Source organism: Psilocybe cubensis, chromosome 4 (assembly GCF_017499595.1).
Source record: "Psilocybe cubensis strain MGC-MH-2018 chromosome 4, whole genome shotgun sequence".
NCBI classification, from domain to species: Eukaryota; Fungi; Basidiomycota; class Agaricomycetes; order Agaricales; family Agrocybaceae; genus Psilocybe; species Psilocybe cubensis.
Genome location: NC_063002.1, coordinates 1,936,421 through 1,951,212, shown reverse-complemented (window position 1 = coordinate 1,951,212; position 14,792 = coordinate 1,936,421). Strand labels below are relative to the sequence as shown.

At 44.7% G+C, this 14,792-nt stretch overlaps 2 protein-coding genes across 2 annotated transcripts; one reads left to right on the top strand and one right to left on the bottom strand.

Annotated features, from left to right (window-relative positions):
• Positions 1–261: 261 nt before the first annotated feature.
• Positions 262–11,844, top strand: JR316_0004794 (Transcription-associated protein 1; the record flags this gene model as incomplete). The annotated part of the gene is made up of 19 exons (XM_047890558.1): positions 262–364; positions 425–1,134; positions 1,186–1,314; positions 1,364–1,491; positions 1,544–1,957; positions 2,017–3,220; positions 3,267–4,357; positions 4,410–6,426; positions 6,478–9,414; positions 9,468–9,887; positions 9,945–10,049; positions 10,105–10,305; positions 10,356–10,558; positions 10,608–10,848; positions 10,901–10,987; positions 11,048–11,225; positions 11,290–11,441; positions 11,491–11,664; positions 11,719–11,844. 19 exons carry the CDS (start codon positions 262–264, stop codon positions 11,842–11,844), a joined length of 10,620 nt encoding a protein of 3,539 aa, XP_047750319.1.
• Positions 11,845–12,073: 229 nt separating this feature from the next.
• On the bottom strand, positions 12,074–14,654 carry JR316_0004793 (Bromodomain-containing protein 8; the record flags this gene model as incomplete). The annotated part of the gene is made up of 11 exons (XM_047890557.1): positions 12,074–12,151; positions 12,203–12,543; positions 12,598–12,696; positions 12,757–12,969; positions 13,032–13,809; positions 13,860–13,943; positions 13,991–14,111; positions 14,164–14,254; positions 14,308–14,333; positions 14,419–14,432; positions 14,481–14,654. 11 exons carry the CDS (start codon positions 14,652–14,654, stop codon positions 12,074–12,076), a joined length of 2,019 nt encoding a protein of 672 aa, XP_047750318.1.
• Positions 14,655–14,792: the final 138 nt, after the last annotated feature.

Below are 14,792 nucleotides of genomic sequence, written 5' to 3'. Positions count from 1 at the left end.
GAGGTTGTAAACGGAAGAATACAGAGGAAAATTCACGTCCGAGGCATTGAACGAGTCAAGTCGTTATTATGTAGTTGTGGAGTAGACAAGAATTATATCGTCAGCCATTCAACAGAGAATGTAGGTACTTTACAGACGCGACAGATGTGATCACGGGACAGTCTTTGGTCACATTGCTGTTGAAGCATTGAAGTTGTCCCTTCTCGAAGTGCCCTCACATCTTCTGTTCTCAGAAAAGCTCCTCATGTCCTGCACTTGACAATGGCCGCTCCTTCACAAATGGAACAAACCTCCAGCAGCGTAGCATCTGCTGCTACGTCTGATCTGGATATCAGGATGTCTCGCATCGCAGATCCAAACATTGGTATGAATTCCACGGCGAACTACTGTCGTTCAGGTTTCTGCGACTAACTAACTGAGATAGAGCTTCGTGTGAGGCACAATGTAGCTTGCGAAATTCGGGAAATTCTTGACACTATGCGAGATTCCGACTCTGCACGCAGCCTACCACGCCTCGTTCGACCACTACTCGACTTGCTACGGTCGGGAGAGCCCTCATTCCAGAAGGAGTCATCGGAATATCAGTTTCGTCGCGTGCAGTTCGAAATCCTTAACCGTCTCCCTGTAAACGAAGCTTTCAGAAGCCTCGTGCCACCTATGTTCAGCTGTATGCTTCATATCTTACGACACGACAACGAAGAAAACGGAGTAAACGCCTGCAAGACCATGGTCGATCTAATCCGCAACTACAGAGTCGTTACTGAAGACAGCTTGACGGAATTCGTCTCGATCTTTCAAGACGCTTTGAGAAGTATGAAAGACCTGGTAGCTGAATATCTTCAAGAAGACTCCGCTCTAGTCGACAGTAATGTCAGTTTACCCGCTTCCCGAAGCTTTAAAGCATTAGGAGAGATGGGTATGGTGATGGTTATAATGTCGCAAGTACATCGAAACCTTGTGGTATCAAATCTTCAGTCGACTACGACACATGCTTTCGAAATGTTAGCATTGGAATCGCCCGTTCAAAACCAAGCCAGAGTAAATTATGAAGCCATGGGTGGGATATGGGCAGGAATGTCTCCGGATATTAAAAATATGAGCATGTATCATGACTTGATTCAAGCACAAATAAAGGTAGTATCAATAACTCTTCTCTTTTCACCTTTTATTCATCGCTTTTGCCAGATGTTGTCGTATCTGGCATATGTGATGCGCTTCCCTGGAGAGCTCGCAGACTCCTACGGGGAAACTCTCATTCTTAGCGCATTGCGTCTTCTACAAGACTGTCCCTCCAACGGTATTGCAATGCGAAAGGTATATCTATTTTTATTTCAAATGCCCCACTTACCGAATATATTTCAAGGAATTAATGGTAGTGTTCCGCCACTTGATGGGGACGCCTCATAGGCGAGCTTTATTTAATAGTCTAGACAAACTTTTCGATGAAAAGGTCTTATTGGGCACAGCGGTGGCTAGTCAAGAAGCTCTGCGGTGCGTCCTGAATGCTTTCCCCATCCGCGATCCTCCTTTAATTTTTTTGCAGCACCACAGTCTACACCGCAGTGGCCGACCTCGTTCATCATGTAAAAAACGACTTGACTGCTTCGCAGCTTGAACGAATAGTGCATGTCTACTCGTCCATGATGCACAATCCGGCTTTTGGATATAATCTGCATACTCTTTTTGCGAAGATGATGTTTGGGCTGGCAGACGTAATTGTTGCGAAGGAAACATCTCAAGGAGCTGCTCGGTTGCTTGAAACTATGTTTGAAACATGTTTAGAAAAGCTAGAAGGACTTTGTGTTGTGCAGGCAGATGTTTCTGGATTATTGGAAAGGAACAAACAGAAAGATTCCATTGTTGACCAGTGGCCCGACGTTACCATCATTGAAAAAGCTAGGCCCATTGGTGGTGCAGTCAATTATATCGAAAAGCCGGAGGATATACTAGTCGGCAAGTTAATTCCACGTCTTTGCACTTAAGGTTGTTTCTTATGACCTTATTTATAGAATCCAGGATGGTTTTCAGAACACTCCTTCATGGTTTCCGTGTATGCCTCAATTCTTTGAAAAAATGCGATGCCCCACCTCCAGACGGTACCCTTATTTTCCGCTTCTTCGAGGCATCTATACGTTGCATGTCTTTATTTGAATCGGATCCCCGGGTTCCAGAACAAAATGAACCAATCGATTGGTTCGGTCATGCTCTGACAGAAGTCAATTTACATGTTTTCCAAGAAGTGTGGACGCATAAAATTGAATTCTTTTTCGAACGTGCTCAAAAGCGTATCATGTTGCTAAATGTCTGCCAATTTCTGTTTTCACGCGATACCACTTCGGCTACCTTGTTGGCCATTGTTCTTCGATTTTTGGTCGATCGTCTCCCACTTTTAGGAGATCATGATGATCTTACTGCGGCAGCGACAATACGTTTGTATAAAATGGCTTTTGGGGCCGTATCAGCACATCCTGTATCCAATGAAGAAATTCTTGCAGCGCACGTTAGCAAACTTCTTATGGATTGTTTTCCGCTTGCAGCAAAAGCTACCAAACCAGCAAATTATTTTCATCTACTTCGGGCGCTTTTCCGAGCTATAGGTGTGGGTGGTGGCCGATACGAAAAACTTTACAATGCTGTCGTTCCACTTTTGCCGGACATGCTGGAGAGCCTCAATAGACAACTTTTAGCTACAGACGGACAAACACGAGATATGATTGTTGAGCTTTGTCTTACAGTCCCTTTGCGTCTCACACACTTGCTCCCTCACCTCACCTATCTCATGCAACCCCTTGCGTTGGCTTTGAGAGGCAATCCTGACCTTGTATCGCAAGGTTTGCGTACCTTGGAACTGTGCATTGACAATCTCACTCCCGATTTTCTGGACCCGACGCTTAGCACTGTCCTTCGCGATTTAATGGAAGCGTTATTCAATCATTTAAAACCTTTGCCTGCCCCACACCACCCAGCTCACACAACAATCCGGATATTGGGTAAATTAGGCGGTCGAAATAGACGCCTTCTCAACAAAGAGCCCGCATTAACTTATCGACATCATTCCGAATCCGCGAAGTTTACCATTTCATTCAATGGCATTATCGAAAAAATTGAGATGGGCCCCTTATCGGCACTCGCTTCACGGAACATTAGCAGATCATCGCCAAACGATCGCATCCATGCATATAACTATTTACAAAATTGCTTGTCAATTTTGTTTCATGAGGTTTGTTTCAATCATCGTAGGAAATATTCAATCTAACAAGCTCCAGGGAATCGTTGGTCGTAATGTCGAGGAAACATTTATCAACGCCTTGGAAGGCATATTCGATGCATTACACCTCCCTGAAGTGGAAGAAAAAGCCGAGTCTTTTGTACGAACCCTCGGTAAAGCCGTTTTCGCAGAAGAAATACGTCGTACACAAGCTCGAGAGGCCGGTACACGACCTCTTCCCAGTGTACTGTTGTCTTCTTATCTGGATGCGTTTCCCCACGCGCTTGCGCGCGACCAACAAGACCAAGCAAACAAAGCTCGAACTGTTATTTTTTCCATTGTGTGCGATCTTGTGGCTTCGAATGGTCGGTCGAACGTGGTATCACATGAGCTCATGATGATCTTACATCAAATTGCCAATCGATTCACTGCATTATGTCTCGATGATTCATGGACGAGAAAAAGTGCTGGCTGCAATGGCATCAAAATTATGGCACAAACACCTGACTTGGGGGCTAAATGGATTACGGATCGTGAATTGGATATCTATCGTACTTTGCTCCATATCTTGAAGGACCTGCCGTCTGAAGTTCCCCGGGATGTAGGTGAAGTGATAGACGTTCTCATTACCTGCATCCGAATCAGCAATACGCACGCTGATTTTCAGGGAGACGGGGCAACGCATGCGTTCAATAAATTGGTGCATACAGTTGGAATATTTTTCCCGGAACTGCAAAGTCCCAACCCTCTGGTTCGTCAAGCTGCCCAAAAATGTATCGGGGTTTTAGTTGAGATCAGTGGTAGGCCGGCAGTTGAAATGCTCACACCCCACAGGGATCGTATGCTGATGGGAATTTACACCAAACCTCTTCGTGCTCTACCATTTTCGAAGCAAATCGGCATGATTGAAGCTATTCGCTACTGTGTAAGCTTGGATCCCCCATTAGTGGAGTTGAACGATGAACTACTTCGCCTTTTACATGAAACATTGGCTCTGGCTGATGCTGACGATGCACAACTTCTCGGTCCCCGCAACCTTCGCCAAGGAGGCTTTGAAGTGATTAAGCTCAGAGTTGCCTGTATAAAGTTATTAACGGCAGCAATGCCTCTCACTGATTTCTTTTCCCGGCAAACTCAAACGCGTCAGAGGTACTATCATGTTTGTTTCATTTGCAGACTTAATCATTGATATTATCACCAGAGTGACCAGTGTTTATTTCAAGTCGCTTTACTCCCCTTCTCCTGAAGTTAAAGATGTGGCCCACGAAGGTCTTCGAATGGTGCTGACGCATCAAAGTCGACTACCGAAGGAACTGCTCCAAACAGGCCTCCGGCCCATTTTGATGAATCTGGCGGATCCTAAGCGCCTCTCAGTTCCGGGCCTCGAGGGGCTGGCTCGGCTTCTGGAGCTTTTGACCAATTACTTCAAGGTCGAGATCGGTCACAAACTCCTCGACCATTTTCGCATTGTTGCCGATCCTCAGTTATTGCAAGAGTCATCCAAACTTTCACTAGCAGACAACGAAGGTATCACTAAACTCGTTCGGTTGGCCAACATCTTTCATCTCCTCCCGTCTGCTGCCAACATATTTTTGGAACCGCTTGTCAACGCAATTGTGCAAACAGAAGCTCAGATGCACTTTTCGACCAAGAGTCCATTTTCAGAACCATTGGCGCGATATCTCGATCGGTATCCTGCTGAGGGGATTGATTTGTTTTTGAGACATTTATCCTATGCGCGACATCTTCGAACATTACGCAGTATATTGCAGGCAAAGTTAGCACCTAATCTTCTTCGCGAATTGGCATCGCGAACACCAGCCCTGGTTAACCGGTTGCGCGCGGGAAATGAAAGGAATGTGGTAACAGCCATTTTATGCCTGTTTGATGATATCAGCGACCTCCTTCCTGCATGGCTTATTCAAAATGAATATGCTATCGATGCTGTGATTGATACTTGGCACTCGAACATGCCACAAGCTGAAACTTTTTCAAATGTTGCAACTGATATATCCCACCGCTACTCTTTAATGACTTCCATATTTACCAAAGCTCTTAGGCAGTCACCTCGTATCGACCTACTATTCGAGATCATATCCATTTACACCATGGATCTAGGGATCGATATTATCGCTACCACCAAATTTCTCTACGAACATGTCGCACTGAGTGAAGACAGTATATTCAAACGAAATTTGCTAATGCGCTTTGTAACCTGGTTCTCTGATCCCAGCTTCACATTTTCACAGAAGGCTTACTGTATCCGCTATATCATATCTCCGACTCTATTAATTCAAGCCAAGCGTCCCGGTCAAACATGTGCTCTTATTGACTCGGATTTTGTTGATTGGATGCACAAAACAATTTGGCAACCTATGAACGACCTTTCCGCCTTCCAAGACGCCGGAGACTACTTCAGGATAGAAGTTCTTCACCTGACTACTATCCTCGTTCAATTCTATCCAAACCTTCTCGATGATGTTCGAAAAGATGTCATGAGATACGCATGGTCATACATCACAACCAACGACGACATTATAATCAAGCAAACGTCCTATCTTCTTGCTGCACGTTTTTTCGCGGTATTTCCTACCCCACAAAAATTTATTCTTCGTGCTTGGACCGGACTTTTGAGGATGAATCACCTTGAAGGCCGTATATCTCTTCGTCAAGAAGCTTTAGCAGTCTTAGCTCCTACTCTCCCCAAATCTGAAGGTAATGAGCCACCTGGTCATCCAGCTTGGGCAATAACTACCAGGAGGTTGCTGGCCGAGGAAAGTTCTGCAACAATGATGACCATCTATCATCTCATCACCAAACAATCCCAACTTTTCTTCCCAGTTCGATCACTCTTTGTTCCGCACATTGCCAGCTCTCTCAATAAGTTAGGCATGCTGCCTAGTTCGACTTTAGAGATGCGTATCCTTTCTATTGATGTGCTGCAGGTGATATTCAACTGGGAGGAACAATCGAAGCAAGCAGCAAAGTCCAACGTAGTTCAATCCGATCCTCACGCGGACGACGCAACTTGGTCAACACCTTTAACACTACGTGAAAATATGGTTAGCTACCTTGTACGGCTCTCTACCATTCCCCATGACCAGCCTGCTAGAGCCGCGCTACTTCCAAAAGCACTCTCGCTTCTTCACCTAATTGTCGGGCCAAACGGGTGGAACGATGTCACCGTTGGATTGCGTTTCTTCTCGAGGGTTCTAGAGGTGCGCAAAATGGTATTTTTCGAAACCTAATATTTGATTGATTTTTACTAGAATGATATTCCGACCGACAACGCTAATTCCATTGCACAAGCTTTGTCTGCGGCGAAAGTTCTTCAAGTCGTCGCTGCCGAGCAACCCGATTCATGGTATACGACGAATGCTGTGATACTTCAAAAACTCATTCGCAAGGGGTTGTTAGTCGAAGAGCATAACATGCATGATGTTTTACGCCCTATCTTCGACAAACTTGTCCGGCTGTATCCTTTGCCAAAAGAAGAAGACGAACCCCATGGGGAGATGTCAGACTTTCACAACTTTATATACACCTCCATTCAAGATGGCCTTCGCAATTCATCTTCATTGCCAGGTATTCTTGGGATGCTCAAATCGGTTGTTGAAGTTGTTCCAGAGAGAATAGAACCTTTTAGTCAACTCCTCATGAAATTGCTCAGCAAACTCACCAAAGACCATATTCATGCCAACACTGCTGCTGTTGGGTATGACACGAATGTTCGTTCGGTGACCACCATCCTTGATATATGCCAACTGTCTGTTGCTTTCTTAGGAGACCAGCGACGTTGGCTTTTGAGCACCCTTTGTGTTTTCGTAGACAAATCAAAGAGCATAGGCTTGTGTCGATACATCCTCGACCTTTCAAGGACCTGGGCACTTCATCGCCAGGAAGCTTATCCAACAATGAAAGAAAAGGCGACACTTCTTCAAAAGATGACTTTATATGAATCACGCGGGGATACAATATTCCATGCCTATCTGGAACTCGTCTATGACATCTACACGGAACCTTCCCTTCGACGCAGTGACCTAACAAATCGCCTTGAACAATCATTTTTACTAGGTTGTCGGGCGAAGGATTCTGTACTACGGGAGCGATTCATGGACCTTTTCGATATGAGTGTACCGCGATCGCTTTTTGGGAGGTTGACCTATATCTTGGGCGTGCAAAATTGGGATGCCATTGCTGACCACAATTGGATATACTTAGCGCTCTACCTGATCCTTGGAGCCGCAGATGTGAATTTGACTTCCAATCTTGACCGCCGACCTTTGTCCAACGCATCATCTGTCATGATAAGCAGACCTCAAATGCAAGACATCATTCGTCCTGCTCAAAGATTGTTGTTCCTGGACCCACAAACGGCTCACGATACATGGGTCTCCGTATTTCCTGCCATATGGTCTTGTTTAACAAGGAGAGAACAATCAGAAATCACAAACCACATGGTCATTTTACTCAGCAAAGACTATCACATCAAGCAGGCTTCTTTGCGCCCGAATGTCGTTCAAACCCTCCTTACTGGCATTCATGCCTGTTCTACTCCAATGACTCTGCCTCCGCATCTTGTGAAATACCTTGCAAAGACCTATGGAGCTTGGCACATCGGCTTGGAAATCTTGGAAAAATCGTTGGACTATACAAAAGATGACGATCTGACCATAACAGATCACATCTACGATTCTCTAGCGGATGTTTATGCTGAACTTGCGGAAGAGGATATGTTCTACGGATTATGGCGGAAACGATCGATACGAATTGAAACCAATATTGGCCTGGCTTTCGAACAAGCTGGAATGTGGGAACAAGCTGCGCAGACGTATGAACTAGCCCAGAGTCGGGTGCGAGCTGGCACCATTCCATTCTCAGAAACCGAGTTCTGCCTGTGGGAAGATCAGTGGGTACTTGCTGCCCAAAAGCTTCAACATTGGGATGTGTTATACGACTTTGCCAAAGGTGAAGCAAATCAAGAGTTGACTCTGGAGTGTTCCTGGAGGATTAAAGATTGGAACGACCAGAAGGAAGCTCTAGAGGCCCAAATCAACCTTCTTCCTGAAATCCCTACTCCAAGGAGAAGAGTATTTGAGGCGTATATGGCTTTGCTTAAACAACCGGCTGCATTGGATAAGAATGTTGAATTTACAAAGTTCCTGGAAGACGCCATGCAGCTCTCTCTACGCAAATGGGTTGGATTGCCTCAACACCTCTCAGTCGCCCACATACCACTTCTTCAACATTTTCAACAATTTGTAGAGCTTCAAGAGGCTGTACAGATCTTTGGATCTTTGTCACAGACAAATGCTCAGAACTTGGAGAAAAAGTCTTCTGAGCTCAAGATGGTTCTTCAAGCCTGGCGTGAAAGGCTACCGAATATATATGATGATATCAACATCTGGAGCGACCTTGTTGCGTGGAGGCAAAACGTATTCAGCTCAATTAACAATGCGTATATGCCACTGATTAGCACTTCTAACCACGCGGGCGCCAACAATGCCAATACATTTGGTTATCGGGGCTATCACGAAACTGCATGGATAATCAACCGTTTCGCTCATGTCGCTCGAAAGCATGAGTTACTCGACGTCTGTTTCAATGCTCTCACAAAAATATATACCTTGCCGAATATCGAAATTTCGGAAGCGTTTTTGAAGCTCAGAGAACAGGCTAGAGCTCATTACCAAAAGCCTAACGACCTACAAGCAGGTTTGGAAGTTATAAACAATACAAATCTTATGTTCTTCTCGACGGCACAGAAAGCCGAGTTTTATACCTTGAAAGGGATGTTTTTCTCGCGTATGCTACGCCCCGAAGATGCTACCCTCGCATTCGGTCAAGCCGTACAACTCGATATCGTGCAGCCAAAAGCCTGGGCGGAATGGGGCCGATTCAGTGACCATCTGTTTAAAGACAATCCTTCCGACCTCGGCCAGGCTGCAAATGCGGTCAGTTGTTATATGCAGGCCGCTGGTTTGTATAAAAGTGGGAAGTGCAGACCCTTACTGGCGCGAATTTTATGGCTTCTGAGTTTGGATGATTCAGCATCGACAATATCTCGGGCCTTCGACACATACAAAGGAGAAGCGGCGTATTGGTTTTGGATTACTCTTATTCCGCAACTCTGCACGTCGTTGTCATACCGTGAATGGAAGCAAGCTCGGTATCTTCTTTTGAATTTAGCGAGACATTACCCTCAGGTAAATTTTAACTGTTCGTCATTTCAACCTTATACTAAAGTGCCATTTAACAGGCAATCTTCTATCATTTGCGGACTACAAGGGAGGAAATGCAACTTATGAAGAAAGCCTTCGCTGCTCGTGCCGCCGCTCAAGCTGCTGCCGCCGAATCTTCTCGACGACTAAATCCCGAGCATCAAGCAAACGACCCTATGCACTCTAGTGCCTCTGCACCAACCAACACACCGGCATCCGTTGCTCCCGATTCTGCGACCATTCCAATGCCTATGCCTCCCAATCTTTCGGACCCGTCATCACAGCCTCGACAAGCTTCTGAACATGTAGATGAAATTTTACAAACTTTAAAGACCTCTTTTCCCTTGTTGATTCTTAGCCTGGAAACAATGGTGGATCAAATCCAGCACAAGTTCAAACCTAATGCCGAAGAAGAAGTGTATCGAAATATTTGCATGTTGCTTTCTGATGCTGTTCAAGTAACTATTTAATCTCTTCATTAATCGCATGGCGATCTCTGATCCTTACTACATCAGAATTATGTTATTCGCATCAATTCTCCTGAAGACGATGGCCAACTCACTGCTAACACAGTCGCCACATTGACGCGGATGTTTATAAATCTTCCCGCTTTCGTCAAGGTTTGTATAATATTTCTCTAATTAGAAATGATCTCTGAACCTTCCAATCTTAAAGAAGGAGTACGAGGAAGACTTTATAACAAATAAACCCACACATTACGAATATATCCAACGTCTCCAAGCATGGCGAGATAAATTTGAAGGGACCTTCGACAACAGACCTCGCATCCAACCATTGGTCGTTCTCAGCCACTATCTTACGGAATTTCAGTACAGCAAAATTGATGAAATTGAGGTTCCTGGTCAATATACTGAGGTATGTCATACTTTATTTTTTTCGTGTTTAGTCGTTAATGTCGTGTTCAGGATAAGGATTCCAATCAATATTTTGTCAGAATCCAGAAATTTGCCCCCAAGTTCGAAAATATCCGTTCAAATGGAAGTTGTTTCAAGAGACTTACAATCCACGGAAGCGACAATTCAAAGACTTCTTTCACCGTTCAACTCCCCTGTAATCGACAATATCGTCGCGAAGACAAGGTGATTCAAATGCTCAGGACGTTTAATGGGTGTGTCATCTCCATTATTTATTATCGAACGTTATTCATGTGGCTTCAGAGCACTGGCTAGAAACAAGGAGAGCAGGAAGCGTAACTTGACCTTTCATCTCCCTGCAGCCATTTCTTGTAGCCCGAACGTTCGTCTCTATCAAACTGATTCTTCTTACATATCCCTTGGCGAAATTTATGATCTGCATTGCGAAGAAAGGGGTTTTTCGAGGGAAGAACCTATCTTGTTTGTTGGCGAGAATGTTAGAAAGGTGCTGCGCGATTATCGTCAGCAGCATTCAAAGAAACAGGTGTGTGATCTATATTATTACTACTTACACGCCGTCTCACACGACGATGTAGCCAAGCAAAGTGGAATACGTTACTTTAAAGAAGGACTCATGCGACGAAGTGAGCAGCAAGATGGTGCCGGATGATGTACTTGCAAACGTGTGTATATTCATTTTCTATACAGTTCTTTAATCTTACAATGTATGCGTAATTGTACAGTACATGGCTCGCAGCATGTCTGCACCGGATGAACTGTGGCGCATGCGGAAACAATTTGCTTTACAGATTGCCTCATGCAGCTTCATGACCTATCTATTTTGTCTCGCGAGTCGCCATCCAGCGCGGTTCCAAATCTCACGTTCAACCGGCTTGATTGCCATGACAGAATTACTACCGGGTAGGTTTCATTTACAACATAGGTGTCTTGATTGTCTTTAACAATCTACTATTGTTCTTTTTAGCAACTCATGCTTCACATCCTTTGTTTGCAACAAATGATGTTGTCCCCTTCCGTCTAACTCCTAATATGCAAAACTTTTTGGGACCAATCTTTACTGAGGGACTTCTTGCTCCTGGTATTATGGCAATTGGCAGATCGCTGACAGAACCAGAGGTAAGAATGACATTCACTCACATAAATGGTTAATTCAACGTCCCGTTAGTTTGATCTGGAACAACAATTATGTCTGTTGAGCAGGGACGAGGTGTCTCTCTGGTTTCAACAAAGAAGTCGGGGTGTCGTCGTCGATAATCAGTTTCGAATGCACGTAAATGCCCATGTCGATAACATTGTGAAAAGAGCTGAAAGCTTGGCTTGCAAGCTTGAAAGAGAACAGGTATTTATACACTGTACAATTACTTTGAGAAACTTGTCTAATATGGCATCATAGGCTCTCAGCGGAAACATATCAAATGTAACCACTCCTGTTGTAACTACGGTGACAGGCCTGATTTCCACTGCCACCAATCCATTACAATTAGCCAAAATGGGAGAATTGTATCAACCATGGTTTTGATCTCTTCTGCTCCCTTATCATTCTGATACGTTGGACCAATCTCGCATTTGTAACACATTGTAAAACACCTCAATGGCTCGTTGAAATTTATTTCCCCTGTCTACCTTGTCTTTATATATGTATGATATGTATGATAATTTTGAGAATTTAATCCCCTCTGAAGTTACCATTTCAAAATGTGTGCATGAAGGTCTATACATAGCATACGAAATAATGATTAAAGTATCAGTTACGGACGTTGGCCTCGTTTGACCAAACCTTCTGTTTGCCTGAAAGCATTTATCTGACCCTCGCTTTCGAGCATCATCTGTAACAATATCAGACCACAACTAAAGCTCGGCGGTAAAGGTTTACTTACATCTTCCGCCATTGCATGTACATCTGACCCTGGTCGATTATACATCATGGCATTAGCAAACATCAAATATATATCTCTTTGAAACTCAAGCGAGTTTGCAATGACGCCGTCTTTCACTCTCGTCTTTATTGTCTTCAAATCCATCGGGCGCTTAACTATGTCATGGTAATCGGGTGCTTCTGAGTTCTTGATAGGGTTATGAAAAATATTACCGTTCCTATGCTGAGATATTTGGGAATGAAGCATGCCGATGACGCTTTGGAAGCGTTTCATAGCTACTTGTTCTTCGGTCCGAGTCCCGTGTCGAGAAATACGCGCACGCAAATTATGAGAACTGGGCCCTAAGGAAGTATATGTTATGACGGCAAGTGAGTATTTAATCCAGCCATGCTGACCTGGTTCTTCCTCGTCTACTGGCTCGGAGTCTTCTCGCAGCCTTTTTTTATCGTGAGGGGACCCAGCACTTTCCAGAAATGACGCTTTCCGTTTATTACCTGAGAAATGTTATTCAGCCTAAATTTGTATAAAATATAGCAAAGACAAACCATCTCGACGTCTTGTAAGTGCGCTGTCGTAAGGAGATGACGCGCGCTCCTCTCCAGTATGAGGTGTACCGTCGTGACCTTCTAGGTCGCCATCATTGTCCGAATCGATAGCCATTGTTGTTTGCAATAAAGTCTCGCTTGGACGACCTTTAGGTCTTAAGCGTGACCTCGATTGCGGAGGAGGAACAGACGCAGCGGATGATTTGCGTCTGCGGGACGAGCCTGTCAAAACGATGTTAGAAAATGGGACGATATAGGAAAGAGAAAAAAGAAAATAATCGTACGCCTGGCAGGAGCCACTGGTTCCTCCATTTCGGAAGATAGCCCCTCGTCAGGAGTCGGCTCCGCATCTGAACCGACCGTCTCCGCGACAGGTGAACGTGCTGCTTTGGGGTCCAAAGAATTCTGAAAATTTTTATTGTGGACTAAGTGGGGGGAAGGAGAGGGTAGTTCCTCCTCTGTATTTTGTTCGGTGTCTGCTTTGATGTCATCTCCTGACAATTCTTTCATTTCTTCATCCTCACATGCTGACAGAACATTAATCTGTTCCTCTTTTGCCTTCTCAAGGACATCGCTTTCTGTTTGACCTTGTGAGGTTTTCTCGATCTCTTCCACCTCCTCCACCTCTTCTTCTTCTTCTTCTTCGTTTTTGCCTTCCCTGATCGCTTCTTCTTCCTCTTCCTCTTGTTTGTTATTTGAAATCTGCTTGTGATTGGAAGCATCTAGCGACACACGACCCTGATTTTTAATTTCATCGTCCAAATTGAAGGGCAAAGGTTCTTCGGCATTGTTTGGGGCTGACATGTGCTTGCTCATTGGCAACGATTCCACAGCCTCTAAATGTTCTTGTGGGTCATGATGTGGTTGAGGGGTAGCAAAATTCGTTTGCGATTCTTCCCCAACGTCCTGAGCGGGATTCTGGGGGGTATGAGGTGAAAGCCCGCCACCTAAAGCTGTTTCTTCAGTAATTTGCGACATTTCCACAAACGGCGTGGCAGCATCCTTCGTTTGGGTATTTTGAGCCCCCTTATCTGTACGAACAGGCAAGTCGTCGGCGCTGTTCTGCGCGAGTTTCAATTCCCCAAGTTTAATACTTATAATAAACAACACACCTCTGGCTGAGATTGAGAAGGATTAGACTCAGCAGACTCTGTTACTCCGCTTAAGTCAGAGCCACTGAAGAGTTCGTCTACAACCTATGATGCATTAAGAATAGAATTGGAACTTTGAGGATATTGCAAACCTTGGTTTCCGATTGGGAAGGCTGAGATCGAGACTGTGGAGATGATTCTGTAGGTGCGGCATCAGAATCTTGCTTTTCTGCAATCCCGGCGCGAATCTCTTCAATTTCTTTCAAAACTGCCCTGAATGGCACGATTCACAAATGGCCGTTGAAAAAAGAGGTCAGGTACTGACTTGAATTTTGTTTCTTCATTTAGTATGAGCCCTTGAAGTTCGAGAAAGCGGGCATGATAATGTTTTCGAGCGAGATCCAGATTCACTGAAGCTGTTGAAAGTTGAGATTGAGAGAACGGTGCAAAGCAAACGCAGTGTGCTAACCATGAGGAATAACAGTGGTTTCATTTCTGGATGAAAGATTAGAAAGAAGAGACTTGCATAGATATGTCAACTTGCATTTCAAGCCCAGCGTCTTTCATGAGAGCTTCATACATTGAGTGACAAGACTGAAATTACGTCAATGGTGGGGAAGTGGAATGGGCGCTAACACTGACTTGCGGGGTGAAGAACGACTTGGGACGCGACAACAAAGGATGCTTGGAGAGGATCTTGGAGATTGGGGCCCATGTAGCTTGGCTTGCGCCAAGGTCCCATACAGACTGAGCAAGCAGAAGGGATTCGATAGAATTGAGAGAGGCCGCAGGGCGTCTTGATGCGCGCGCACTCATCGAGGTCGAGAGTAAGACAAGTAAGCGAATATGTTATGTAATTCTGAATATAATAAATAAATACATATTGAAAGTCCGAATATGACGTTGATGGCAACCCCCTAGCTGGGCCGCGCAGCTCCAGTTCGCCTTGACTCA